Source organism: Penicillium rubens (genome assembly GCF_028828025.1).
Source record: "Penicillium rubens strain IBT 27055 chromosome Unknown utg000001l_segment0_segment0, whole genome shotgun sequence".
NCBI lineage: Eukaryota > Fungi > Ascomycota > Eurotiomycetes > Eurotiales > Aspergillaceae > Penicillium > Penicillium rubens.
In genome coordinates, this window is record NW_026890599.1 from 2,651,303 (window position 1) to 2,678,255 (window position 26,953).

Below are 26,953 nucleotides of genomic sequence, written 5' to 3' on the forward strand. Positions count from 1 at the left end.
GTTGAAACTTCTAATCTCTCTTGGTCTTCTTTTCCCCTATTATTATTATTATTGTGTTTTTTTTTTTTCCTGCCTCGAGTAGTGTTCAGGTTACTGAGTTTGCGCAAATGTTCACAGTCAATCCGGCCAGACCCCGAGTCTTGATCCCGTCCGACTTACGCGTAGCGCTGCGGTTTTTTACGACTCGACATAGAGACATATAGAGCCCCAACTGGTTCTGGGGTGATTATTCCGATCGGATTGTCGGCTTCGCGACTGCTGGTCAGGAACATTCGCATTTGGCTCTCCGAAAACCTGACATCACTCCCGCCTCCCACCCTCTTACGTCGACATGGCTTCCTTTCTCCCTGTCAACAACTCGGCCCCTGAAGACCACGCGATGGATGGAGCAGCTACACCCCGTGCGATCCCAAATGGTGCGCCGGCCACACCGGACGTTTCGTCGACGGAGAAGTTTCCGGACGGTGTTTCACACCAAAGCCGCGGTAGCGACGCTTCATCCCGCACAACCTTGACCCACGCTCGAACCCCCTCAACATCTGACGAACCGATGCACGGTTCCGAGGGAGAACAAGACGATTCCGATCATGATCAAAACGTAGGGAGCAACGCACCCCCCTCGAAAAAGAAGAAAGGCCAACGGTTCTTCTGCACATCTTTCCCTCCATGCAATCTGAGCTTCACGCGGAGTGAACATCTAGCTCGCCATATTCGAAAACACACCGGTGAACGTCCCTTCCAGTGCCACTGCTCTCGGCGGTTTTCCCGACTCGACAACCTCCGCCAGCATGCTCAAACGGTCCATGTCAATGAGGAAATCCCCGGGGATTCGCTAGCGGCCACTGGCACACGGTTCCAGCGTCAGGTCCGTACAGATCGAGTGCGGCCACCAGGCCGGGCGCGGGCAGGCACCGGAGGCAGTGTTGGCGGTCATACCCGAGGTCATAGCCGGAACTTATCAACTTCGAGTATTGCGTCCACCACTTCGACATACAGCCAACCTCCAGAACTTCGACGACGCCCCCCGCCATTGATCATGGCCAACGACCCCGCAGCTCGATCCCGACTGGCAATGGATTCCATGGGAGAACCTCCGAGCACACCCCCAGGCCAAGTCCGTGGCGTTCCTGGTCCCTCGACAGCTGGATCACCATACACCCCCTCCAATATGTTTGCTGCTGGTGGAAGCCCTCAATTTGCTTCGCCCATGTCTGGTACAACACATGGGTTCTGGGAAGGAAAGACGGCCGCCCGTCGTCTTTCTGTGCCAACGAGTAGCAACCCTTTCCTCGCACAGCATGGCAACGCATATCCTCCAGGATATCACAACCCCGTCGGTGCACCTTATCAAAATGCTGCTGGGGTATTCGCAAGCCCCACTAGCACACACTACTCTGTATCTCGTGATGAGGGTACCTTAAGCGCGGCCGAGGCGGAGATGCGGAGGAGAACGTGGCACCCTTCGTCATACACAGGGTTTCCACGCCCTGGAACTAGTGGCCTGAACCAATATCATACACCCGACAATGTCCCAGCCTCATTCGGTGCGAACGGGTCGACCGAGCATCCGCCCCGGCTTCCCGGCATTGAGAGTTTTGACAAGGTTGTCCAACGGCCGATGACCCCGCCCACCAGGAAAACCAGCCCAATGCAGCTTGATGGCCAGCATCGTCCACCCCCCAACCCAGGCTTTGGATCAGGGTTCAATTATACACAGCCAGCCCACCGTCCACCACCTCCCATCTCCGGCCCTGGTCACCGACGAGGCCATGTATCCTGGGATATGTCTTTGCATCATAACCTGACCGGCCTCGATATCCGAGACCGACGTCCTTCTACCGCATCTGCTTCTCAATGGAGCCAACAAACCCTCGCAGAACTCCAGAATGTCTCTTCCCGCCCGTCATCATCTTACCAGCCTGCATTCGGCCCAACGGCCGAGAGAAGCCCTGAAGAGTATCGGGGACATCGCCCAAGCCTCTCAACGGGAAGCCGCACGCGAACTTCCCCCGAAGATTCGAGTAGCAGCGAGGGTGTCCATACCCCATCCACCGCATCGCTTGAGTATCATCCCGCGATTGTGCACAGCAGCGGATATATCGAATCTGATGATTCCTCCTTGCCTTCCGATCACCCTCAACCGGTAGGAACTCCTGTTCGAATGGGCGGCTATCGCGCTGGTTACTAACGCCGTGATAGATCTGTGGCCGTCAGTCCTCCCACGCGGATGGCTATGAACCCCACAATGACCGGGAGCCCAGGCCCGACGTCTTCCCAGACTCTCCTGCCCGAAATTCGGGCATGGGTCGCCTGGAGGCTCTTGTCGCCGTCGCCACAAGCGAGAACAAAGGAGCCGCCAAGCTATTTCTGTAAATTGTCTGGACAAAGCTCACCCATTCTACACCATTCTACATATTGAAAAGTCATCTTCGCTCCCTGCAGTTAGCTGGAGAGCGATCATCATTATGTATACTTGGCATTCCATCTCTCGTCTATTCGGACTCCCATATTAACCACTCTTTCCGCCCATTCTACTTCCAATTTTGGATCATTCAGCCCATTGGACTTTCTCGGCTTTCCAATTCTTTTTCTTTCTCTCTATATATTTTGGGGATTCTTACACTTGTCATCATACGAGAGCGAACCCCTTGATGAACTGACGACTTTGATGACGACTGATACATGACCGGGAAATATAGCCCATCTTTCTTTTACTTGTGTTCGGGAGTCTTATGTTTGTGTTTATGATCTTTTTTTTCGGATGGTTCTGGATGGCAATCTTTTTCGGATGAGTTCTTAGTCCTGAGCCGCATATCCTGGCGTTCGCATGGGAAGTTTTGTATGGATGGAATCATGCATGACGATACCATTTGGTTCTTTCATTTTTGGTGGTCTGCGCTGTGACTGATTGTTGCATTTCACTCTCTTTCTCGGCAGCCTCTTCCTCTCTCCCATCTTGATCTCGAGTCCCCTCTCTCTACCTCCTTTCCTCGCCTTCTCGTTTCGTTTCGTGTCTTACTATATTTTTTTTGGGATGGATCGTGCCTGATGCTTTAACGGACTACAACTATGAGGACTTTTGATGTCTGTTATGATCTGAATATGACTGGAATGCACTGATGCTGCCTTTCTCCTTACAGGTTTACATGTAGAAACCCATACTTGAAAGACGTAAACGATCACACATAGACCCTTGAGAATAGAGGGGGCGGTGAGCCCGTAAAAATGCGGAGTACAAGATCGGAACAACCTGTTACCATAGCTTAGCATACATACGTATGTACATACATATGTAGATGTAATATATAGTATATTACACCGTATGTATAGTATGTATAGTAGTAAAGGACCCCCAGAACCGGAATGAGGCAGCAATGACTTGCAGGTGACGTCGACGGGAAGTCTAGCTTTCCGGGGCTGGGCCTTCCAAGGTTGAAGTTGTCTCCACTTGTAACCCTACACGTTTCTACGAACGGTGTTGGAAACATCATGGTAGACATTTAAAAGGGATTGACATTGGAATAATTATTGAATGAGATTCAATGGCCAATGGATGGATCGTAGGTAAAACAATGTCCAGGGGAGAAGAAAAGAAAGAAAGAAAAAGAGAAAAATAAAAAGTAGAGGCAAGTTCTAGTACATGCGGGCAAGGAGAACAAGACGTCATAGTCGACTCGTTTCCTCGGTCTTGAGAACTACCTATAAAACCAAGGATACCCCGACCTACCAACCTCAGCATTTACTTCAATCACACCCTCTACATCTTTCCCTCCCTTCACCTCCCAACGCTACACATCATGTCGAAGAACCGGGTTCCATTGTATCTGGGTCTCGCTGCGGCGGGCGCAGGCGGTTACTACTTGTACTCTGCCGGCGGCAGTCCTTCAGAAGCAAAGCACCAAATGAGAAGTACGTACCCTGTCTGATAAACTTTCCCCATGCTACGAGCTTCCTCGGAACATAGAGCTGACTCTCCTCCCCCACTCCAGTCGACGCTGAAAAGGCACGCGAGAAGCTCCCAGGTACAAACAACGCCGAGAAGTTTGGCACCAATGTCGGCAAGGAAGCCGGTGCCAATGTCGATGATGCTGTAAGTCTATGCCGTCCTTGGCGTCTGTCACTCAATCATCCGTCCTCAAATATCCACTCCACCGACCACAACTGGAGATAATGTGACATATCATACTAACCGTCCAATTCTAGATCGCTAGAGCTCGCGCTGAAGGCAAGCGCATCCCCGAGTTCGCGAACGAGAGCAAGGAAAAGCTTGACGAGCTCCGCGACGAAGCAAAGACCAAGTTCAATGCCAACCGGGAAAAGATCAACAGCAGTGTTGACCAGATCGATCGCGAGGTCGAGCAGAAAGCTGCTGACGCCAAGGGAGCTGTCTCGGGCTGGTTTGGTGGCAAGAAATAAGCTATTTTCGCCATTGAGCCTCGATGATTTGATGTTTATTACTTTATTACTTTATTACGGCGCTGGTCGGTTCGAGAACATCACGAAGAATTCCATGTCTATGAAACCTATACGTGTTTCCATGTTTCCTGCGTAATATTGGGACCTGTGGTTTACTACTTCTGATTAGTTTTGTCGCTTATAGCGCCCCAATACACCGTCTTGTCACCTCCTCCATCGCCCGAACATACAAGTCGCGACCTCGCTCTTTCCCCTTCATTTTTCTTTCTTCCCTTCCCTTCAACTCCTCTTTTTTGCACCCATCGCGGCCCCCTTTCCTTGCTTTCGCCCCCACCGACCATTGCGTCTAGGCCTTCAGCCCCACGACGCACTGTCCCTTTCATTTTCTCGCTCCTGGATTGGAGCAGTCGCCCAGAAGCAGAATCACCGGTGATCGTCCAGCCCGCGGCTGGCTACATAGTGCGATTTCATGTCAATGCTTCTACTCCTCCTCCAAGCGAATGACTGCGTATCGTACTACGAGCTATCTAGGTGTCCCTCTGTCAGTGCGTCTTGCTCGTCTGATGTCGCCGACCTTCACGTCTTGCAAAGTGCTGGCATACCGTCGTGGCCGTATGTCCCTCTCCGTCCGCCCTATCTAAGGTTCCTGCACGCCCGCGCTGCCACAGAATGGCTCTCGGTTGCCTGACCACGGATACCCTGGCGCCCAGTTGTTGTCACCGTCGGTCTCTATGGCGTATCTAAAACCTAACGACGAGTTTCGCTTCCACACCTCGGTGATAGATGTGGACCAATCGCGAAAACACCGCACGCCAAAGATCCAGCTGATGCTGCCCCTCTACGTTTGTTCCTTCCCTATCCGAACGCCTATACCGGAGACATATTTTATTTTCGAGACAGGAGGACGACTTGTCGGCGTACGCACAGTGTCTGCACCCAATCAGCGCGTTATAAACACCAATTGCAGAAATGCCTCATTTGTCACCGTCCGTCAGCCTCCGGCGTTTAAGCTCCCCGTTAATGCCACGACAAACGATCACACTTCATATATAAGGGCTTGTGTGATTTTCAACAAGCTTGGTGGTGCCGAGGAGTGTGGAATAGACTAACTTTATTTTAGAATCAAATAACACAGGTTGGTTTTGTACAACGGGATATTTATATGCCAAACAAAGGCTTATTATAAACGGGTTTGCGAGATACTCCTTTAAATATAAATAGCTAATGCCTTCTACGTTTTACGCAGAAAATCTGTTTTCAAGCTATAGACGTCAAAATACGCGTAATTCATAGAATTTTCAAACCATCTACCATAGCTAAACTATTAGCATCCCTTCTAACTACTCAACTCAAGCTTTGATCTAGCCCATTCACGTGCTCTAGTAAGCGCGGATACAGGATCTTCTCGATGGCAAGGATCAAGTACCACGCTATCCATTGACCGATGCACATTAGAGGCTATAGGGACCTATTGATAGTTACCCAGCTTCATACCTCGATAAATGTCAACATGATTGCTCTTTTTCTTAAGACTTTCTCTCTGTATGTTTTCAACGAGCGCTCCCGGTCGTTGCCGGTTCCATAGAGCTGCATAGATGGTGATGTTCTCCATAAAAGTATAAAAGGAATCTTTGGTATTAACGGCTGATTTGCGATATATAACGAAGATGCAACCTTAATACCCGAAGATATGATGCTCGTCTTTTCTTAGAGTGTACCAGATTGGCTCCCTCTTGTTGAGGTATTGGAAATGATGCCAAAAGCTCTGCTTGTTTTGGTTGCCTTGTAGTCGGCTCTCCTCCCTCAAGTAGAAAGACCTTTGTCTTCCTCTTCCTCTTCTCTATCCCCCTTATCCTCCCTCCGCCATAGTGAAGTATAGTTCGTCCTTGTTCCTGCGATAGAGCGTCTCGTTTGTAATAGAGTAGTGTTTTGTGCTTGAAGGATCGTTTCATCGACAGCCTTGCTTGGTCACGATCCGGGAAGGCTATCATCAACCACTAACACAGGTCAGGACGACACATCTCCCTTGGAACTATTCATAAACATGTATGGTTGCAAACGCCGAGGATGTGTTCCCTCGAAAATTTTTAATCCCATTCCATACCAAATAGGTTCTAGTCGCCTCTATACGCTCTTTTATTCTTTCTACTTTCCTCTCCGAATACTTCAACTCGACCCGAATATGTTGAACAAAGATATGCGCTATATCAATATTGACCTCGAGAGGCAATGCACCTTTCAGCAGCTCCTAGACACAAAGGAAGGTGCTCGTGACCTAACAGATTGGTGGCTGGCATCAGACTGATCGAACCAGTACATACTTGCTAGGGAAATACTGGGAGACCCGGGATTGAGGCGAGGCCTGAAGAGTTTGGGGATTTTAGATAGTAAATGCAACCTGCAGTTGCTAAATGGAAGCGGGCTGAGCAAGCTGAGCAAGGGGCTTTTCTATTATCAACTTGGGTGTGCTGGGATGCCAATAACGCCAAGACGACGAGAAGAAGACGAGAGGACGAGCTCAACAACCCTGATGGGCCCCGGGGTGGGTTTCCCCTTATGTAAGATAGAGCCAGCAGCACCGCATCGCCGCCAGGGCGCAAGGGCGTATATTTCATTCATTCATTGCCCTTCCTTGGCACAGTGCAAGGCAGTCGAGTACAGTCATTATCTGTCAGTTAACTGTCCTTATAAGTATCACTATATTTGCTGCCGTATGGTCTTCCCTCCAAGGCCTACATAGCTCTGAACGTATGAATCTAGAAGAAAGCGATTAGAAATGGATGTAGAGAGCGAACTAGCTAGGAAGCAAGAGCTCCTACATATAAGTGAGCGTTGAGTGCCGAGCAAGATGGCTAAGGGCAAACAGAAGTCGACTAATCCAAAGCTGACAGAACAAGGCTATGAGCAAGTATACGCAGGCCCGGCAAGCCAGACATAAGAAGGGGAGTTAAGGGGAATATTCTGCGAGTGCCATAAAACACAGATATGGAAACCCTAGTTGGGAATAGGAACGCGAGTACTGCGAGATCAAAATGGGATAACGGGTGCGAGCGGTTCGACCGGTCTGATGGGATCGTCGATCTTGACCTTATAGCCTGTATTAGTCTCTACCTTAAACCTCTACAACTAGGGTATTGTGCAAGGAGAATAGGTCAGACGTACAATCACGGTCTGCAATTTCTATAAAAATTAGCTAAGCTTTTTCAGTGTGGATCACCGCCTTTCAAATAAAAGGTGGCCTTCATCCAATTTTCTTTTTTTGGTGAATGGGCTTTTTTGACCCCCCGTGGGCTCAAAAGCAAAAGGGTTGACGAGACAGACCTCAAATCTGATGCTTACTCACTCTCAAATATCCAAACCTGTTCTACGCTTCTGGGTCGTATGAACCAGAGCTAGGGCATTTTGGGTCGCGGCAGTCATCTGTGACCCAGCACTCTCTATTTCCTTCTTCGTCTGTCACCGAGTCCCAGTCACAGTAATCAACCAATATGGTAGACACGGTCGATGCCATATTCTAGATGCTGTTGGAGTGTTATATAGGATGAGGTCGCTTTGCCGTGACGGAAATCGATAGGGTTAAGAAGGTTCAAGGGAAGTTGAACGTATTGCGACAAATGAAGAAAGAGAATGGGCTCATTGAAGAGTATTTAAAGGAAACCGAGGTTCACGGGAATTTTGCATTGGGGTATTCAACTCTCATGCTTCGTGTCGAATGCAATGCCACGTCAGCCCATCGCCCGGCTGTACAGGGTTAATACGATGTCGCATTTTGATTTTGTTCCAAGATCTCTCATTGGTGTGGCTATTCATGCTTTGTGTGTTGAACCCAATGCCACGTCAGCCCATTGCCAAGGTCTTTCTTGATATTAACAATAATTGAACCCTGAAATGTTTCCTCCTACATTCTTGCACTAGCACGGTTTTCCAAGCCTGTCCTTTTGGCACTCCTACCAGCCATCGGCACAGTCAACCTCGAGTAGCGATCAATGCGAACGGTGCGAGTCAAAGAGGCATGGAGCCAACGCTCGCAGCCCTCAATATCCGGCGATCCCCAGCCGTGGGAGAGGAAAGGCCGCAGGCTTACAGCTTACGATGGATACGAGGCTTACATTGGCACCCTGCCACCGGAGGAAAGCAGAGATTGGAGGGTTGGGGTGTATGATGATCTGGCAGACGCCGAGTTTGAGCGCCTGCTGAGGTCCATGAGCCGTATCCCAGACCATGACATTTACCCTGTCTTCGAAGTGGGCATCACCCAGTTCGAGCCCCGGACCTCCACGCAGGACTACTTTCTAAAGCAGCCAAACATTAGCATCTACAGTGGAAAGGATGACGTCGCCCAGCTGATGCTGGCTGAGGCCTGGGCCAACCAGAGGTTTCTCGCGCACCCTCACGTCAACCTAGGCAGCTATCTTGGCTGTGTGGTGCGCGGGGGGCGCATCGTCAGCCTCGCTTTTCCCAAGTACGTCGGGACCCTGGCGGATCGCGTCAGCAAGGCCCGGCAACTTGGGCCAGCCCACTTCCCGGCCGAGGAACGAGAACGCTGTATAAACAGCATTCAGTCTGCCGTCAGACATCTGCACTCTCTGGGCTACGCGCATAATGACATCTCCGCATGCAACATCATGTTTGACAGCAGCAGTAATGCTATGCTCATTGATCTGGACTCCTGCGCTCCCATTGGGGAGAACGTTAAAAAAGGTGGTGTTGTGGGCGGATGGAGGGGGCCCTTCTTTTGGAAGCAGGAATTTAAACAGTCATCAATCGAGTGTGATGAACTGTCGCTTCAGTATGTGCAAAACTGGTTGAGCAGCGAGCTTTCAGGCTACCTGGCTTGAAAGAACTCTAAGGCTTTCTCTAGGCCTAGCATAGGGCCCAGTCCGCCCCTGCTGCTCTGGCTGGAGAGGTGACCAGGGAGCTGTCAGAGTGGATGAACGGGTCTAGCGGGCCCTACTGTTGCCGCCAGGCCAGGAAGACTTGTGCCGCTTTTGCTTTGCCCCCGTGATAAGCCGAATGTCCAGCTGACTAGTGGTCTTCTCCCATGGCCGTCTGCAGCGGATCCAGCTGCTCGGCGTCCGGGAGCTCCCTGACATGTCGTATAAAGCGTGTGTGTCTGCTGGAAAGGGCCTTTAGTTTTTTGGGTCTGTATACAAGCAAGGATTGTTAGGCCCAACAAGATAACAACCAGCCAAATTGAGCCAATTGACACCACCCACAGGGCCTTTTGATGCCGCGCAGAATTGAGAGAAGAATAGTTATAGAAAAAATCCGAGGTAATTTGACTGCATCCTCCATGGTCTCATGCACACGATCCAGGCTCGTATCATTTGGGCGTGAATGAAAGCGAGGCCAGCCAAAGCATAGGACACAAGTACAACAAATATAGCTGTTCGATGCTCCTTGGCGCTAGTCAGTCAAGCAAGTATATAGCCGAAGTCAGTTGATACTCACGGAAAGAAAAATGGAAAGCAAAAGAATGGTCAACCGCCCCCCCCCCCCCCCCCCCTCCCCCATATGAAGAAGATCGCGAATATTATATTAGATACTGGCAAGGTAAGCGACATTCTTCCTCTGTTTTAACCCCCTTACCTCGTTTAGAATAAGAAGAAGGAGCACGCCGCCGGACTCATGCTGGATTATCGGCCAATACAACCCCAATATATTTTTAAAGGTTAGACGGGATAATTTCAAGTGACTTAACTCCTTACCACCCGTTGGCTTTTGCTTCTCACGTTCGCAGAAGCAAAGACGTAATCATTCTCAGCAATATGACGCCACCAATAGCGACCTAGCTAGAGATAAGTGGCTTCTCAACGATTGTTTGAAGGCTCAAATCTCTAATAGAAAGAAGCTATATACCAAGGCGTATCCCATAGGTTACGGATGCTATTGCGAACGTAACCAAACGAAATACTTGGTCAGAATTCATATATGAGAGCCCGGAATCGATACAGGAATAGACATGAAGTTTCTTTGTTAAATATCCTGACGTTCTTGCCTTTATATATTAATATCAGATAAAAGTGATCTAACTTATTTCAGACAGTTGGTTTGGGTAATAGCATGCTGAGCAATCAAGCGATACTGATATAAGTGAGTCCATTTAACGCAGGCCTTAGCGCGGATGGACTGTTGAACAAACCGCATCAAACCGAGAGCCGTAGTATTATGCTGTCATATAGTACAGTGGGCATTGAGGCTTGTCGTTTATCGGTCAAAGGATAAGACATAACTTAACGAGGCAAGTTGCAGGACCATACTAAAGCATTTTATTGTTGCCCTTCATCCAAATGCGGCTTGCTCAATAATATATGCGCGCTAAGGCCTTAGCGGTGGGCCAGAAAAGAGTTACTCATTGTGTTTGGTCAAGCCGATTTCCAGGATGACTGTGTATGCCGAGTATTTCAATACGCCTGGTACTGGCTGGTCTGTCCAAGGGGCGACTTGAAACTGACTATTGTCATTCAGTCCTCGATAGGAAAGGCCGATTTGGAATTGGTGCTCTGCCGTACACTAATTAGCATCGGACATCTCATGCGCCCGGAGAAATGTCCAGGCGCTGAGCTTAGACACAGTGACATTCCAATGCCGGAGTGTCACCGTAGTGACGAATATGCCTGGACTTGGAGCTCTTTTATATTTTATGCTCGATCTTTTTCTAGAATTTATTATATCAAAGACTTCTATCCCCTTTTCCAAACGAGGCTCCCTGTATTCCATACTTGAATTGAAGTTCGTATAGTTCGGGCTCACGCGTTTCCATTTAACCCGAAAAGGCTAGTGTGGGTCTTCCAACGCGCCCTCGAACGCGTCTCTCCTTTGTACCTTCTCTGACATCTCCTCCCACTTTCCACTTTCCATTTTTTTGCACTTTCCCACATCTTGTTCACTCTAATATCTCGGTATCTCTTACCCTTGTCTATTATAATACAGTTGTATCCATCGCCCTTTCTTCATTTATTCTCCCTCGGCCGGCAAAATTTTTTTCAAAGCAGTCGCGATGCCGCGCACCTCCCGGTCAAGCTGCGTTGCCCAGCCAGCCATCCAAGCCTTTACTCGGGCAACCAAAGCCGGCGTTACTCCGCAACTACCTGCAAAGAAGACAGCATCCCTTCCGGTCTCGCCTTCCAAGAAACGTAAACTGCAGGAGCTCGAAAACTTCGACAACGGAAACAGACAGGCGCCAATTGAGGAGGAAGGCACACCCTCGAAAACTTTGCGACTAGATGAATTATCCGTTTCCTCACCACGCAGTGGCCACTATGTCTCGCCCAAGAAAACTTCGCCCGCGAAGACCCCGAGTCGGACCCCAAGTCGACGGGCTGCCCCTGTCAAGAACGCGCCCTCGACACCCGCGACACCTTCGAAGCAACGAACCCTGAACTTCGAGAAGGTTATCCCAGTGCACGAGGAAACCCCAGCTATCGAGCGCCCTGCATTCTTCAATGATATTCTGAACCTTCACTCCTCCTTTGTTCAGGCTTTCTCCATTCACATGGCACACAACGGCGCAAATACTCCTGCGGACCTCCGAGAATTCCTTGGCAGCGTGACCCGCCTCTGGAATAAGCGCAAGGTGCAGCTGAAGGACTTGCAGCGTCTTGTGTGGGTCTGGGAACAGAGTTCGAAAGCGAGCCACGTTTCATATCGTCTGGCAAATTATGGACTCGGCAAAATCTGCATGGAGCGCACCGTGCAGGTCAACGTGCATCCTCCAGCCTTGCAAGACTCTTTCGAAGAAACCTTGGACTTGCTGTGGGAAAAGGCCCCAGATGCCCTTCGGAATGCCAATGAGGAAGACCAAGCAACTCTGTTCATCGAGTCTCTCGGTCTCTCCACAATTCACGAGTCGCTCACCCCTTTCACCGTTTTCCAGAAAGGCCAACAACGACTCCAGGATCTGAAGGGCGGTCTGCTTCTCTTAAAGGCTGAGAGAACGCGCTCAGAGTCAGCAGAGACGACTCCCCTGCAGCGGACGGCAACAACCAGCCGCCGCCAGGGCTTGCTGGATCGCATTAAGAATAAGGAGCTGCGCCAGTCCAAGCTGCCTCCCCCGCCTGCTAAGAAAGAACTCGTGCGCCGTGCAGCCGCCGATCGAGTGGAGGAGGTAGCCGGCATTCTGGCCCTGTTGCGTCCTGCTGGGTATGTCGGCAATGGCATCAAAGCCATGCTTGCAGCCCAACGCAAGCCCTTCAAGCTCGATGTGATGGTCGAGCATGTCCGTGACTCGGTCCGCAGTGAGATTCCCCGTGAGGAGGTGGAGATGTGTCTTGAGATTCTGTCAGATACGAAGGTGGCTGGTGAATGGATCAGTATGGTTACTGTTGGCCAGATGAAATCCGTTGTGTTGAAGTCTTGCAAAGATGTTTCCGCCAAGGACATCGGGGCGAGAGCCGCCCAGTTGAAGGCTGAGTGGGAGAAGTCTGCATCTTGTGTGCAGACTCCTCTCTTGTGAATTACGCTTTTTGGTTTTTTTTTTTTTTTTGGTTTCTTTTGCTTTTTTTCTTTGTTGGATACCACGCATTCGCGGAGCCGGTCTGCTCGCGGTCTTGCATCAGCGCTCGATACCCTGTACTTTATCATATGTCTTTTAGCATTACCAACTACCTTAGGTAGTACTTAGCAATTAGGTCCTCGGACACCCAAACATAATACACAAGAAAGTCAAACGATTATATGACCTCGCCATGTCTAACGTTCTTGGTACAATGTCTTCTCCCCTTCTTAGTTTATAGCTAGAAACATGAAAAGTGGGTAAAAAGTATACAAGCTAGAAATACTTTTCTACGTATAACCTGTGGATTAACCGGCCAAATTGATTCGTGAAGAGACCTCTACAAATTACACCCTGGGGTACGGAGTAGATAGATCACACCCACTTAACGCGCGACGCGTGCACGGACCACATGAGGCGCGTCGAATTGTTCCAAACCACCTTGATACCAGCATTTGCATTGTCCTTTGCTGCTTTTCCTTTTACATCAACCGACACCATGTCTTCCCGACCTGACTTGAAGGTATGGATTGAGATATCGAATATTCTCTAACCCCACCATTACAGCATCCACTAACTCAAACCCTGAATGGACACAGGTCGACGACGAAGTCGGCTTTATTGGCTTCTACCGTAGCCTCCCTACAGCCGATAATAATGAAACCATCCGCGTATTTGATCGAGGCGACTGGTACTCCTCGCACGGTGCCGATGCAGAATTCATCGCACGAACCGTCTACAAAACAACATCCGTGCTACGCAACCTAGGCCGCAGCGAAACCGGCGGCCTCCCCTCCGTCACGATGAGCGTCACAGTCTTCCGAAACTTCCTCCGCGAAGCCCTCTTCCGACTGAACAAGCGCATCGAGATTTTCGCCTCAGCCGGCTCGGGCAAGAGCAACTGGAAGCTGGCGAAGCAAGCCAGTCCCGGTAACCTGCAAGACGTGGAAGAAGAGCTCGGCAGCGTGGGCGCGCTGTCCATGGATTCGGCGCCTATTATTCTCGCCGTGAAGATCTCCGCTCGCGCAGCGGAGGCCCGGAATGTCGGCGTTTGCTTTGCTGATGCAAGCGTGCGCGAGCTGGGCGTGAGTGAATTCCTCGATAACGATATCTACTCCAATTTCGAGTCATTGGTTATCCAGCTCGGCGTGAAGGAGTGTCTTGTGACCATGGATGTGGCTCGCAAGGACGTCGAACTGGCCAAGATCCGGGCTATCGCGGATAGCTGTGGGATTGCCATCTCTGAGCGGCCTGTTGCCGACTTTGGTGTTAAGGATATCGAGCAGGACCTTACGAGATTGTTGAGAGATGAGCGGTCAGCCGGTACGCTGCCTCAGACAGAGCTGAAACTCGCTATGGGGGCTGCGTCCGCGCTGATCAAGTATCTTAATGTCTTGACTGATCCTACGAACTTCGGCCAGTACCAGCTCTACCAGCATGATCTGTCACAGTATATGAAGCTTGATGCCTCGGCGCTCCGGGCGCTGAACCTTATGCCTGGTCCGCGGGATGGAGCTAAGAGTATGAGCTTGTTCGGGTTGCTGAATCACTGCAAGACGCCTGTGGGGAGTCGTTTGTTGGCCCAATGGTTGAAGCAGCCCCTGATGGATCTCGCTGCAATCGAGCAACGACAGCAGCTGGTAGAGGCATTTGTTGTTAACACTGAGCTGCGTCAGACTATGCAGGAGGAGCATTTGCGTGCCATTCCGGATCTTTACCGGTTGGCTAAACGTTTCCAGCGGAAGCAGGCCAACTTGGAAGATGTTGTCCGGGCATACCAGGTTTCCATTCGTCTACCTGGGTTTGTGAGCGCGCTGAGTGATGTGATGGACGAGCAGTACCAGACCCCTCTGGAGGCAGAATACACATCTAAGCTCCGAGGTTATTCTGACAGCTTGGCCATGCTCGAGGAGATGGTTGAAACGACGGTGGATCTTGCTGCTCTGGAGAACCACGAATTTATCATCAAACCCGAGTTCGACGATAGCTTGCGAGTTATCAGAAAGAAGCTGGATAAGCTACGATATGACATGGATATGGAACACCAACGAGTCTCAAAGGATTTGCACCAAGACATGGAGAAAAAGCTCTTTATGGAGAATCACCGTGTGCACGGCTGGTGCTTCCGTCTCACCCGAAATGAGGCGGGCTGCATTCGCAATAAGAGAGAGTATCAGGAGTGCTCGACGCAGAAGAACGGCGTATACTTCACCACGGCCAACATGCAGTCCCTCCGCCGAGAGCATGATCAACTGTCCTCGAACTACAACCGAACCCAGACCGGTCTGGTTAACGAGGTCGTCAACGTTGCCGCTTCGTATTGCCCAGTGTTGGAGCAACTTGCCGGTGTACTGGCACACCTTGATGTCATTGTGAGCTTTGCCCATGCTTCGATGCATGCACCTTCGGGATATGTTCGCCCAAAGATGCACCCCCGCGGAACAGGAAACACCGTTCTGAAGGAAGCTCGGCATCCTTGCATGGAGATGCAGGACGATATCTCTTTCATTACGAATGATGTTTCCTTGATTCGCGATGAATCATCTTTCCTCATCATCACTGGTCCCAACATGGGCGGCAAATCTACATACATCCGACAAATTGGTGTGATTGCACTCATGGCACAGACCGGCTGCTTCGTCCCCTGTACCGAGGCCGAGCTGACCATTTTCGACTGCATTCTTGCTCGAGTTGGTGCCAGCGACTCGCAACTCAAGGGTGTATCGACATTCATGGCGGAAATGCTTGAAACGTCCAACATCCTCAAGTCCGCCACCTCGGAGTCCTTGATTATCATCGACGAACTCGGCCGCGGAACTAGCACATATGACGGCTTTGGCCTGGCCTGGGCCATCTCAGAACACATTGTCACGGAGATCCGCTGCTTTGGCTTGTTCGCAACTCACTTCCACGAGCTCACTGCATTGGCAGACCGGTATCCAAAAGCCGTCAAGAATCTGCACGTCGTGGCGTTCATTGGAAACGGCAACGAGGGCGAGAGTGAATCCGAAACTGAGGAAAAGAAAAAGCGCCAAGTCACTCTTCTCTACCGTGTGGAGCCAGGAATTTGTGATCAGTCTTTCGGTATTCATGTCGCCGAGCTCGTGCGCTTTCCGGATAAGGTTGTCAACATGGCCCGTCAGAAGGCTGAGGAGCTTGAAGACTTCACGTCGGCGACAACTGAAGATGGACAGGCACAGCCTTCAGCGCCCTCGCTTGACAAATACTCCCAGGAAGAGGTGGAGGAGGGCAATGCGCTCCTCAAGGGAATGCTGTTGAAATGGAAGACGGCAACTGAGGGCAAAGATATGACGGCGGAGCAGAAGCGACAGGTCATGCGTGATCTAGCTCAGGCCGATGAAAAATTACAAGCAAATAAGGTGTTCCAGGGTATCACGGCTCTATAAGGATGTGAGCTATTCATGGGATTTGGCGTTCATGGAAGGCATGGGTTTGAAAAGGCATTTATTGTATACTCATCTTCTGTATGTTAAGATGAACTAGAATTCTATTTTCTGCCACAATCTTTTCTGGGTTCTCCTTATAGTCCTCTTATAGTAGGTAGCCACCAGGTTGTCGACGTATACTCCGTTAATATATAGCCAGTCACGTGTAGGTCGGTCTAGATGATCGACGCGGGATAGTGACGAAGCAACTTTATTCCAAAATCCAAGTGGTCATTCCTTTTATCGTCTTTAATTCGTTCCTTTGAGGCTTACATTTACATAATAACTTCCAATCCTAGACTTGTGCTATCGCTGTGCCTCTAAACCACCCTCGACCGCCTCATCCAGCTATGCGCGCAACTTCATCGCGGACGGCCTGAACCACCTCGATTCATGCACCCCTTTTCCGTCCTCACCCTTGGGATCTTCGTCGCGGGCTATATTACCGCCAGGTGGGACCTTGTTACCCGTCTATACGAATTGGCCATCTTCGCTTGGGATCACGGTGTCGTGGTATGTCTTCCATCGGCCATCGGTCCTTGGCTCCCCCTCCGCCTGCGACTTCATCAGCTTGGCGCCAGCGCACGTCATATTTGCAACGTCGCTAACTTGCCTTGTAGACACGAACGGCGAAAGGGTTTCTGTTTCTCTCCGTCTTCTTTTTCCTCCTCGTCCTACCGATCAATCATCTGGCGGCTAAGGAGGGCCAATTGGTGAGCAACACTGGAACAACCAAAGCTTCGAGCAGCGATCGAAAGATAAAGTGCTTGGTGCTGGCTTAGGAGTATTTGCTGACGGCTTTGTGGGATATATAGCATCCGCGCCACGTGAATCTCGGCGTCTCCGCGCGCGAACAGTTGCGCCGTCGAGGTTCCTTCTGAGACTCAGGTGGAGGATGACAATATGCTCATGAGCGATGGACTGTTGAGGGTATTTTGGCCATATGACCTCCCACGATCGTCGTCCCCGGGTGTGATTGTCGGATGGCGGAACTCGGAGCTTGATTTGTTCGTGCTCACGGTGCTGGAAGATGTTGAGGTAGGTGGTTGCAATTGCCTTGTCTGCTTGTTCGACATAAGCTGATTGTTCTCTTGGTTGGATATGTAGTCTCGGAATGTTGACAATGCTCTCCGGGCGGGCATTCTCTTTCGAAACAGCCCTCACCCGATTGTGCGCATCTTCACTCTATGTGGGCGCTCCCAGATGCATGTCCTCGGCTCGATCAACTCTCGCGAGCCTCCGACTTCTTTCAACCCTGCCCATCTTGACGTGACTACGAACTCATCCTCGAAAGCTCCTCGCATCTTCTGCCCACCAGAGGCAAATCTGTCTGTCCAGGTTATCATGTACCACCGCCCGCACCCAACACGCATGGAATATATGTCGCTCGATCCGATTTCACTGGCCTTGGGTGATAAAGCGACGAAGACAGAAATATGGGGCCCGTCATCAGATAAGGTAGAATCGGAGGAAGAGGGGGACAAAGCTCGGCCCAAGCTGTTAGTTGAGAAGCTCAAGCTTCATACGGTCGTCAAGCATATCCCATCGCAGAAGGAGCAAGCCCTCCCGCTGATTATCAACCAAGTCAACTGTGCCTATGAGATGGGGCAGCTCATGCACAAAAACAGCCATTTGATTGGAATCCGTGCGAAGAGAAGTATGAGCGTTGGAGAACGTGTTGTGGAATCAGCGACAACCTTATGGGGGTTTATTGTCCTTTGCATTGCCCACGTTTTCTGGCAATGGATTTGGCCCGTCGTCACCCGCATCTTTGTCGTCGGGCTTGTATGTCACCGATCTGTTGCGGAAATTGTCTTGCGTGTTCTCGAGTGGCGTGCTCGGCCTGATGCTGCTGCTCTCAAGGATATCTCAGCGACAGCCCAACAGGTCGACATAAGGTTGCAGCAGTTCTGCTACTGGCCGATTCAATATGTCAAACTTCGGCAAAGAAAGGATAACTGGGAGAGTGTCACGACCAGTCATCCGGACTATATTCGGTTCTATAACAGTTTGTGGCTTGTCGCCAACGATGTGATCATCGGAATTGCGTTGGGGTCCTACATTATTGATAACGCGAACTGGGTCGCTTCACAAATTAACACTGTCTTGACTGGCTGGACAGTGGAGGGGTTACAGCGCACCATTTCGTGGCTAATGGACTGGCCAGCCGGCTTGAAACTCAACAATGAGCTTGCAGCCTTCCTCGGTGACTTGTTTCTGTGGGTCATTGAAAACTGGGCAGCTTGCATTGCCAACCTTCAACCTTACCTTCCTGCTGTCATATATATTGTTGGATGTTCAAGCTTTGCAGGAGCCAGCATGCCCATTGCTCTCTTCTCGGACCTTCTCTCGATCCTGACGGTACACATTTACTCGTTCTACATTGCCTCCGCTCGCATCTTCAACTGGCAACTCACTATTATCATTTCCCTCTTCCATCTTTTCCGTGGAAAGAAACGCAACGTCCTCCGCAACCGAATCGATTCATGTGACTATGACCTCGACCAACTCCTCCTTGGCACTATCCTCTTCACAGTTTTATTCTTCCTACTGCCTACGGTTGTGGTATTCTACCTGACCTTTGCCTCGGCTCGAATGTTAATTATTTCAATGAAGGCAGCGCTTGACACCTGCCTTGCATTCTTGAATCATTTCCCGCTCTTCGCGTTGATGCTCCGCGTGAAAGACTCGCGACGGCTACCAGGAGGTATCCGATTCGAGCTTCGAAGTGAACCAGACAAGAGCCCAACAGAAACCGACTCGGCTGCGCTGGTTTCTTACATCCACCTCGAGGTATGTCTCCGTATTTAACCAAAACATCGGCTCAGAAAAGCTAACGCAAGTTCCAGTCTATTCCCCTCCCCCTGCGTGCAATGTTCGACCAGTACTTCCAGCTGGGCCACCGGCTCCGGAAACACTACCTCGCGCCCCGCGTTATCTTCTGCCTTATGACCGGCCGCTTTGTGCCACCCATCCACCGTCGCAACCTCTATAGCATGCAGTACAGCATGCTACCTGCCCGCCGTGCTGGTATGGTAGAGGTGTGGACATTGCTCACTCAACCCAAGAAAGGCAGTGGTGGAAGCGGTGGCTCTGGCTCTATGGGTGGAGGCATTGGATCCTTGAGTAACCCAGTAGCCAAGGTCCCGGCGAACTTTGGTCAGGGTGATCTTCGGAGACGGGGCCATCGCTGACACCAACTCAACTCCTCTTGTACATAATGCCAATAATGTTCTTATCCGAAGATAATATTCTTAATATTACCTAGCCAGAATAATGTAGGATGGATAAAGACACTCCTGGAGCAGAATAGAGATATCCGTATATTTAGTTAAGTGGAGATGCTATAACGATCTCCAAAAGGCCACACCGTTGAACTCCTGTCCACGAGATTACATAGTATACATGGAGAATGCATGGTATCGCTGAAAAGAACAAATGGCGTCAGAGTCAGACTGCTCCCACAATCCTCGGTGAGGAGAAAGGATTTATAGAGGAGCCGAGTGTCCACTCTTCAAGATTTCTTGAGAAACTCTGCATCTGTCTCACTGCTGCCGCTCTTTCGGGCATCATCCACCATGGCGTCAATGCCCCGTTCTTTGAGAACTTTCTGCAAGCATTACGATACCTCTGTCAGACATATTGCACGATTCGGGATGTATAGAGATATTTAGCATAGCACAAGGCAGGACTCACGTTCAAGCACCCCTTGTAGTTCTTAAATAATGCTTCGCAGTCATTGGATGAGGTGTTTCCACGCAGATATTCTGTTACGGGATTAGATGCTGCCATTTAGGCCGTAGTGGAAGGCATAAATGCATACTCTCGCTATACCACTTGAGAAAGCAAGTGTCATATTTCCTGCGTAGATATATTAGCCTTTGTTTTAGCGCGAAGAATCTATGTTCACTAAAACTCACTCTTTGATATCGTTACATTCGGGGGCGATAGAAGCTGCCATATTGGAATGAATAGAAGAATATGATAATACCCCGCTTGTACTCTTCTTGCTAGTCGAAATTTGAGTATTTTAGAGGAATGAGAGGAAAGGATGCGGTGACGACTGGAGCATCGGCGGAAGTTCATACAAATATCGCCACTCTAGGAAGGCGGTCAGGGCGGGCCTACCATTTCTCCATTATCATTTTCTCGCCGCGACTTTTTTTTCCGGGACCTTGGATCTTCATGACACTGCTATTCCGCGTTTCTTTTCCTAATTCTTCCTTTCGCCAGATCCAGTGAACTGGAGCTCTGCTAGCCATCATGGACTCTGCAGAATTTGCCCCGTTCCAGGACAAGTTAACCTCCGCTTTGGTGCAGGTGACTCGAACTGTCGGACAGCTCTCATCGGAAGACCTGAACTTCCATCGCACCTCTAGCGCAGAGTTTTCCGAGTCGCTTGATGAACAAAGCACGCGCATCATTGCCCTGACCTCCGCCGTTATCAAAGCTGCCACCGCCGGCACCGATGTGACAGGACCAACCCTTAGCGATGAGGATTCCGTCGAGGACAATTGGCGTGGGGTTGTGGATGTGATTGACTCGCTCTTGGAAAAGGCCGATGCCTGCTTGGATGAATTCACCGGCGTGATTAAGAAGCTCAGCCCCTCGCAGGAAGAACAGGCTCCGATCAAGAAAGCGCCCAACTTCCCGACTATCTACGACTATGGCCCCTCCAAGATCCCCAAGCCGCAATTGTTGTTCCAACGCAAACCGGATAACACTGATATGGGCCCATTCAAGCCTCTTCTCGAGTCTAAGCCTCACGCGATTGTGCCGTTGGAGAAGTGCTTGAAAACGAAACAGATGGAGGGTGCGATTGGCTATCCTCACCCTTACGAGGCGGAGATTCTTGCTTCGGAGTACCCGAATTCGGTTTATCAGGTCTCCCCTCCGGTTGAGTATCTGCCGTTTGAGAGCACTACGGCTACTTTCGTCGATACTTTGGATGGAGTTAGGCAAATGCTGAAGGAACTCAAGCAAGCGAAGGAAATTGCAATCGATCTGGAGCATCACGACGTGCACTCCTACCATGGTCTTGTCTCTTTGATGCAAATCAGCACCCGGGACAAGGATTGGGTTGTGGATACCTTGCAACCCTGGAGAGAAGATTTGCAGATGTTGAACGAAGTTTTTGCGGATCCGAAGATCCTGAAGGTTCTGCATGGCTCCACTATGGATATCATCTGGCTGCAACGTGACTTGGGCCTGTATGTGGTTGGGATGTTCGATACTTTCCACGCTGCATCTGCATTGGGCTTCCCAAAGCGAAGCTTGAAGTTCCTCTTGAGCAAGTTCGTCAACTTCGAAGCTGATAAGCGGTATCAGACAGCCGATTGGCGGGCTCGTCCACTTCCACCGGCCATGTTCGACTACGCACGATCAGATACGCATTATCTTCTTTACATTTACGACCGCCTACGAAACGATCTGATCGACAACTCCACTGAAGATGCGAGCCACATCGATTACGTTAACGAGCGGTCTAAACATGAGGCCCTGCAACGCTATGAACGTCCTGTTTACGATGCCGTCAATGGATACGGCCCTGGAGGCTGGTACGATCTGTTGTGGCGCCATTCGGCCAACCTTTCCAAGGAGCAATTTGCAGTCTTCAAGGCTGTTCACCAATGGCGCGATGAAGTAGCGCGCGCTGAGGACGAGGGTTGGCAGTGCGTTTTCCCCAAGCATATGCTCTTCAAGCTTGCCACCGTTATGCCGCTTGATATGGGCTCTCTATTCCGAACCCTATCACCCATGACTCCCATCACGAAGGAACGATCACACGATCTTCTGGAGGTTATCAAGAAAGCCAAGGTTGCCGGTATTGATGGTCCGGAATGGCGCGATATGGCGCCACCGAAACATCTCACAAAGGCTCTAGAGGCTGCCGTCACGGAAGCTGTCAATTTCCCCATTGCTGAACGCTACGAAACGTCCCAATTCTGGGGCAACGTCTTGGAAGCCAAAGAATCACCCACTCCTCCAGCATATGCGCTTGCCGCCGGCGCTGAAGCTCTACGCCTTTCTCTCCCTCTGCCACCCATGCCGACGACGGTCTCTGAAGCCCGTGACCACCTTGGCACCGCAAAACAACCCGCTCCAGCCCCCACATCCACTCCTGCTCCTGCTCCCCGGGAGCCAGAAGAGAAGAAGTACTTTACTGTCAAAGACCTCGGCGGTCCCCGCAAACGAAAGGTCACCCCAGTCAACAATCCAGAGCAAGCCCTCTCCATCCCAGCCGACCTCGACGACATAAGCAACGACCCCGACGCCACGCAAAAGAAAAGCAAGAAGTCTCGCAAGGAGAAGAAGGCGAAGAAAGCGAAAGCGAAATCCGAGTCCCAGCCCGAGAGCGAGGCTCCCTTCGACTATGGCACCGCGGACGCTGTCCTCAACGCACCGTCTGCTGCCACAGTTGCCCACCCTCGCAAAAAGGCTTTCAACCCGTACACCAAAGCGATGGAAGCCCCCTCAGGCGCGCGGAAGATCAAGCGGGAAACTCCCGGCAAGTCTCTTACGTTCCGCCAATAGACGGCTGGTCCGGAGTCAAGAAAAAGCATTTACGAATGGGGTTCTGGTTGGTTTTCTTCTTTCCTGTTATTGTTTAGTTAGCATAGCGATACCCGTGCGTCAGTTGAAGGCTCTGGGATTCTACTTGTTGTATTGTACATGTATAGAATATCAGGTTCTTCTCGGCAATGAGATATAAGTGTGCAAATTCTCGTAGATTAGATTGAAGTTTTTATTTTCATTTTTCATTTTTCATTTATTTAAATTCTATTTCTACTCGGTTATCAAAAGAAACATTGATGTCCACGGGGGGTCAAGGTTCTGTCTTGGATTTCATTGAGGTCCCAAGCCGCAATAATAAAAATGAGACAGTGTCTCAGTGAGCCCACAAGGTCTATGCTGTACTATGGGGTAAGAGTCTGAAGACGACATCCATAGATCATCCCTCCGCATTGACGATTCCCCGCTATAAAAAGAAAAGAAACGAGTTCAATCGCAAACAACGTCGGTACTCTGTGCTTTACACTCTGTATGTTGTACGGGGTACTCTTCAAGGGATCTTCTTCAACGGGCCCCAAAGAGGTATAATGGTGCGACGATCATGTCCACTTTAATGGGTTCGGAGAGTAAAATGATGAATTAAACATAATTATATGGTCGTATAGACTCCGCCATAAGGACATTGCCGATCCCTACTATATCGCTATGATAGCAGCTGATGCACATGGATTCCGGCATCAGCGGAAGAATTCCTATCAAATTAGCGAATTAGAGATCGGATTGCTCAAACTGGTGGATGTCTAGTATTTTATCCTTAGCTAAATATGTCTAGTGGCTCCATATATACTCCGTACATCCGTGCATGTCCTCTGCTCTCTTCTTGGCTTTCCCTTTCCGATTTAGTGCTCAGGCCTCGCTCTTTGCTCAGTAGAATACTCGGATCCACATTTCTCTAGTCAGGAAGCTACACCGTTTTTCAGCCCCAACCACATGGCCTCAGTGTGTTTGACCCGTTGTTCCTTCAAACTGGTGTCAACCAATGTGGTAGCCGTGGTTTCTTGACAGACGAGAGGAAAATGCAGTGGACCCTCTTTATTTGGCCTCGTTAATACATCCCATCGATCGAAGAACCTCTAGTGCTATTCTAGGTCAATCGCTTCGCTTCTTATCACATACATCTTCATGACAAGATCCTCGGAGTATTAACCGGATTTCTCTGCGGTGCTCACACGCAGATATTCGAAAAATAGCGAAGTCGTCAATCCCATGGTACCGCAATCGAAGGTGGCCATAGTGGGTATCTTTTGGTTAGCCATACACATTAATACATCATGTCCTCATGTTCATCCTACTATTCCCACACTCGGAGTCTATAAGAAGGCTCCAATTCGAACCGTTCAACCGGAAGAGGGCCCTCAAGTATCTCCTTAAGCATGTAGAACACACTGTCGAAAGTGCCAGCGAAGTAGCTCATCTGAAACCCGATCAGGGTCGGTAGGGTCTCGACACACGGTGTCAATAATCTCCCATCCACCTGGAATGGTCAGGTAAGAAAGGAATAATCTTATACCCCTCCTACATATATATTGGCAAAAAAACCCGTAGTTCACGCATAAATTAGGTAAAATTATTTGCATCTGGATTCACAAAAACCGAGTATTTTGCTCCTATCATCACAGCACCAACCGCCATCAGGAGCATAGATATCGTAATGTCCAAGTGCTAGAGGATCACTCGTTGATGAGATCGTTGGTCCAGATACTCTTGCCTTAACGGTAAGTGGGGCCGGTGCAATGATCAAGGACGTTATTTAGCATGTTGATGAAGCCGGCTTGGGTAACTGAACCATTCTGACACTGCCTACCTAGGCTGTCACCCGTTGAGCCAGTAAAGAAATAGACATTTCACGTAAGTGACCGACTCTGTAGTATCGACATCATGGATGACGATATTCAAAGTGATCGGCAGTCTGCCGTCCACAAGCGGGGAAGTCGATATTGTACCCAGAAGGTTATATCACATGATATTATCACTCGTTCTGCCTGACTTTGAGCACCCTCATAATAGCGAAGAAAGGGAAGCCCCACGCAAATTTAATTAGATGGAGGAGATTACGGTTGGATTTTATGCAAGTGACTATGAATGGAGGTATGGGTCTTGATACATATCAGGGGTTGGCAAGTGATCTACAGAGCTTTGGCGCGTTTCACAACGGGATGGGATGCATATTGGCCCGTGTGAATGATCGGCCGGATGATGATATTTCGAGTCGTCATGAAGTCATGAAGCCATGAAGCCATGAAGCCCATGATCTGTAATCTTAAAATGCATGTCTACTTCTGCATGTGCGTACTATGCATACTGCGCATACTACATGCATTGATAAGGGGAAGTTCGCGGAGAGAATCGAACTTGTCTCACCCCACCAACTCCACTTTTCTCCATTTACCCCTGAAGCAAAAAGCATAGACCAGGAATGCACTGTCTACCTTTTGAACTTATAACGTCTGTGTCAAGGGGAAAAAAAGCAAAGTGGGTTCAGTGCACCCCCGCATAGTTTGCTTTCAGAGGACATTGATATTAATGATAATATGTGTATATTGATAATAAGTATGGAAGTTCTGGGATATTATCCAGGTAACAGTAATATGGGAAAAAGGCAACTTGAAACCTTGAAAGACTCAAAGTTTGGTCTTTTCCAGTCCACTGGTACTGCAAGCCCAACCCACTGGTTCAATCCGGGACATATCTATGGGAGATACCCAGGTACCAGAATATAAAATATTAACTTAATAGGAAACCTTGGAATACAAAACTACAACAGACATACGTACAAACGTGTCGGATGTAGCCGAGGAGACTTATAGTCTGAGACAATCCATATTTATGTACTATATTTGTACTCCTACATATGTACTTAAAGTGGTATGACCCTTGGAAGCAGTACAATATACTAAATATGTACATAAGTACCGAATGTAATTAATTGATAAGGCAAACCTCGAGTATGTACATATGCACTTACCGAGTACGGAGTACAAATGTTGGTATGGGAAATCACCTTTTGATTAACTACTCCGTACCCAAATCCGAATCAACCTGAAACCAGGTTATTGTGTCGAGTCAACGCATTGTATCCATATTCATATACAACCATGGTTTTCCGATTGATAATACGATATATGTATACAAAGTAACATTCCCGAGACATCCACATGGAGGTCTCGTGGGCTTAGCCTGAACGGTCCAAGTCTTTTTACAATATAGACGCAGGTACCGATTAGCCCTACCCCCCCTGCAGAGATGAAACCGTGTCACCTTTCCGTACTCCATAATACGTTTTTATTTGTTTGTGTTTTTGATGTTCTTTTTTATTTTTTTATTTTTTATTTTTTTATTTGTTTATTTTCATCTTGTTCTTTCGTTCCTTTTCTCAGCTAAGAAAATTAAGAAGAAAAGAGATCTGACGTCAAGACGTTTTCTTATATGTACGAGTAAATATAGTGCACAGTCCGAGGACTTGGAGCTAGCGCGCATTGGCCAAATCCTTACGAAGACAAGGATGTTGATCAATCTTGGAACCTTGGAAGATTCAGTCCATAATATCCAGGAAGGAGGGTGTTCCTAATAGTGGCGAAGTGCATTGGGCCAGGGGTAAAAAGGCTCCTTGCATAACAAGATACGTATCATTCCTAATTTTCTTTTCTTTCCTTTTCTTTTATATATATAAGGATATTGTACTGTTTAAAAAGAAAAGTAAAAAAAAAAAATAGTAAAATAGTAAAATAGTACTCCGTAAAACAAGAAAGGAAATAAATCAAATAAAATAAAAAAGATAAAGCTGAAAATTAAATTATTAAAAAAAGAAAAAAAGGAAAAAAAAAAGGACCACCACATCATTGTTCCCCAGAACCGCCCTAACAACGAACTAACGAAATAAATAATCTCCCCTCTTTACTTTGACCCTTATTCCCCCCCCCCCTCTCTCTTCACTTGAATGATTCTTCTCTTTCTACACTGATTCGCCACACGTACCGTGGTAAACTCAGTGAAAGACTACGGAGTACACCTCCTCGGTACGGAT

At 49.2% G+C, this 26,953-nt stretch overlaps 8 protein-coding genes across 8 annotated transcripts; 7 read left to right on the forward strand and 1 right to left on the reverse strand.

The window, feature by feature from the left end:
* Positions 1 to 331: 331 nt before the first annotated feature.
* Positions 332 to 2,373, forward strand: N7525_001045 (C2H2-type zinc finger protein; the record flags this gene model as incomplete). Its single annotated transcript, XM_002558321.2, has 2 exons — positions 332 to 2,143; positions 2,200 to 2,373. 2 exons carry the CDS (start codon positions 332 to 334, stop codon positions 2,371 to 2,373), a joined length of 1,986 nt encoding a protein of 661 aa, XP_002558367.2.
* A 1,424-nt stretch (positions 2,374 to 3,797) lies between these two features.
* On the forward strand, positions 3,798 to 4,416 carry N7525_001046 (uncharacterized protein; the record flags this gene model as incomplete). Its single annotated transcript, XM_061211741.1, has 3 exons — positions 3,798 to 3,909; positions 3,990 to 4,090; positions 4,204 to 4,416. The coding sequence occupies 3 exons, from the start codon at positions 3,798 to 3,800 to the stop codon at positions 4,414 to 4,416; spliced, it is 426 nt and encodes a 141-aa protein (XP_061070967.1).
* Positions 4,417 to 8,402: 3,986 nt separating this feature from the next.
* Positions 8,403 to 9,254, forward strand: N7525_001047 (uncharacterized protein; the record flags this gene model as incomplete). The annotated part of the gene is made up of 1 exon (XM_061211742.1): positions 8,403 to 9,254. The coding sequence occupies one exon, from the start codon at positions 8,403 to 8,405 to the stop codon at positions 9,252 to 9,254; it is 852 nt and encodes a 283-aa protein (XP_061070968.1).
* A 2,162-nt stretch (positions 9,255 to 11,416) lies between these two features.
* Positions 11,417 to 12,871, forward strand: N7525_001048 (DNA replication factor Cdt1 C-terminal domain-containing protein; the record flags this gene model as incomplete). Its single annotated transcript, XM_002558318.1, has 1 exon — positions 11,417 to 12,871. One exon carries the CDS (start codon positions 11,417 to 11,419, stop codon positions 12,869 to 12,871), a length of 1,455 nt encoding a protein of 484 aa, XP_002558364.1.
* A 538-nt stretch (positions 12,872 to 13,409) lies between these two features.
* On the forward strand, positions 13,410 to 16,317 carry N7525_001049 (mismatch repair ATPase MSH2; the record flags this gene model as incomplete). Its single annotated transcript, XM_002558317.2, has 2 exons — positions 13,410 to 13,433; positions 13,510 to 16,317. 2 exons carry the CDS (start codon positions 13,410 to 13,412, stop codon positions 16,315 to 16,317), a joined length of 2,832 nt encoding a protein of 943 aa, XP_002558363.1.
* Positions 16,318 to 17,259: 942 nt separating this feature from the next.
* Positions 17,260 to 19,550, forward strand: N7525_001050 (phosphatidylinositol N-acetylglucosaminyltransferase; the record flags this gene model as incomplete). The annotated part of the gene is made up of 3 exons (XM_061211743.1): positions 17,260 to 17,394; positions 17,464 to 19,149; positions 19,206 to 19,550. 3 exons carry the CDS (start codon positions 17,260 to 17,262, stop codon positions 19,548 to 19,550), a joined length of 2,166 nt encoding a protein of 721 aa, XP_061070969.1.
* Positions 19,551 to 19,870: 320 nt separating this feature from the next.
* N7525_001051 (uncharacterized protein) lies at positions 19,871 to 20,317 on the reverse strand (the record flags this gene model as incomplete). Its single annotated transcript, XM_061211744.1, has 4 exons — positions 19,871 to 19,966; positions 20,053 to 20,123; positions 20,180 to 20,217; positions 20,277 to 20,317. The coding sequence occupies 4 exons, from the start codon at positions 20,315 to 20,317 to the stop codon at positions 19,871 to 19,873; spliced, it is 246 nt and encodes an 81-aa protein (XP_061070970.1).
* A 302-nt stretch (positions 20,318 to 20,619) lies between these two features.
* On the forward strand, positions 20,620 to 22,890 carry N7525_001052 (exosome nuclease subunit RRP6; the record flags this gene model as incomplete). Its single annotated transcript, XM_002558316.2, has 1 exon — positions 20,620 to 22,890. The coding sequence occupies one exon, from the start codon at positions 20,620 to 20,622 to the stop codon at positions 22,888 to 22,890; it is 2,271 nt and encodes a 756-aa protein (XP_002558362.1).
* Between the last annotated feature and the right edge of the window lie 4,063 nt (positions 22,891 to 26,953).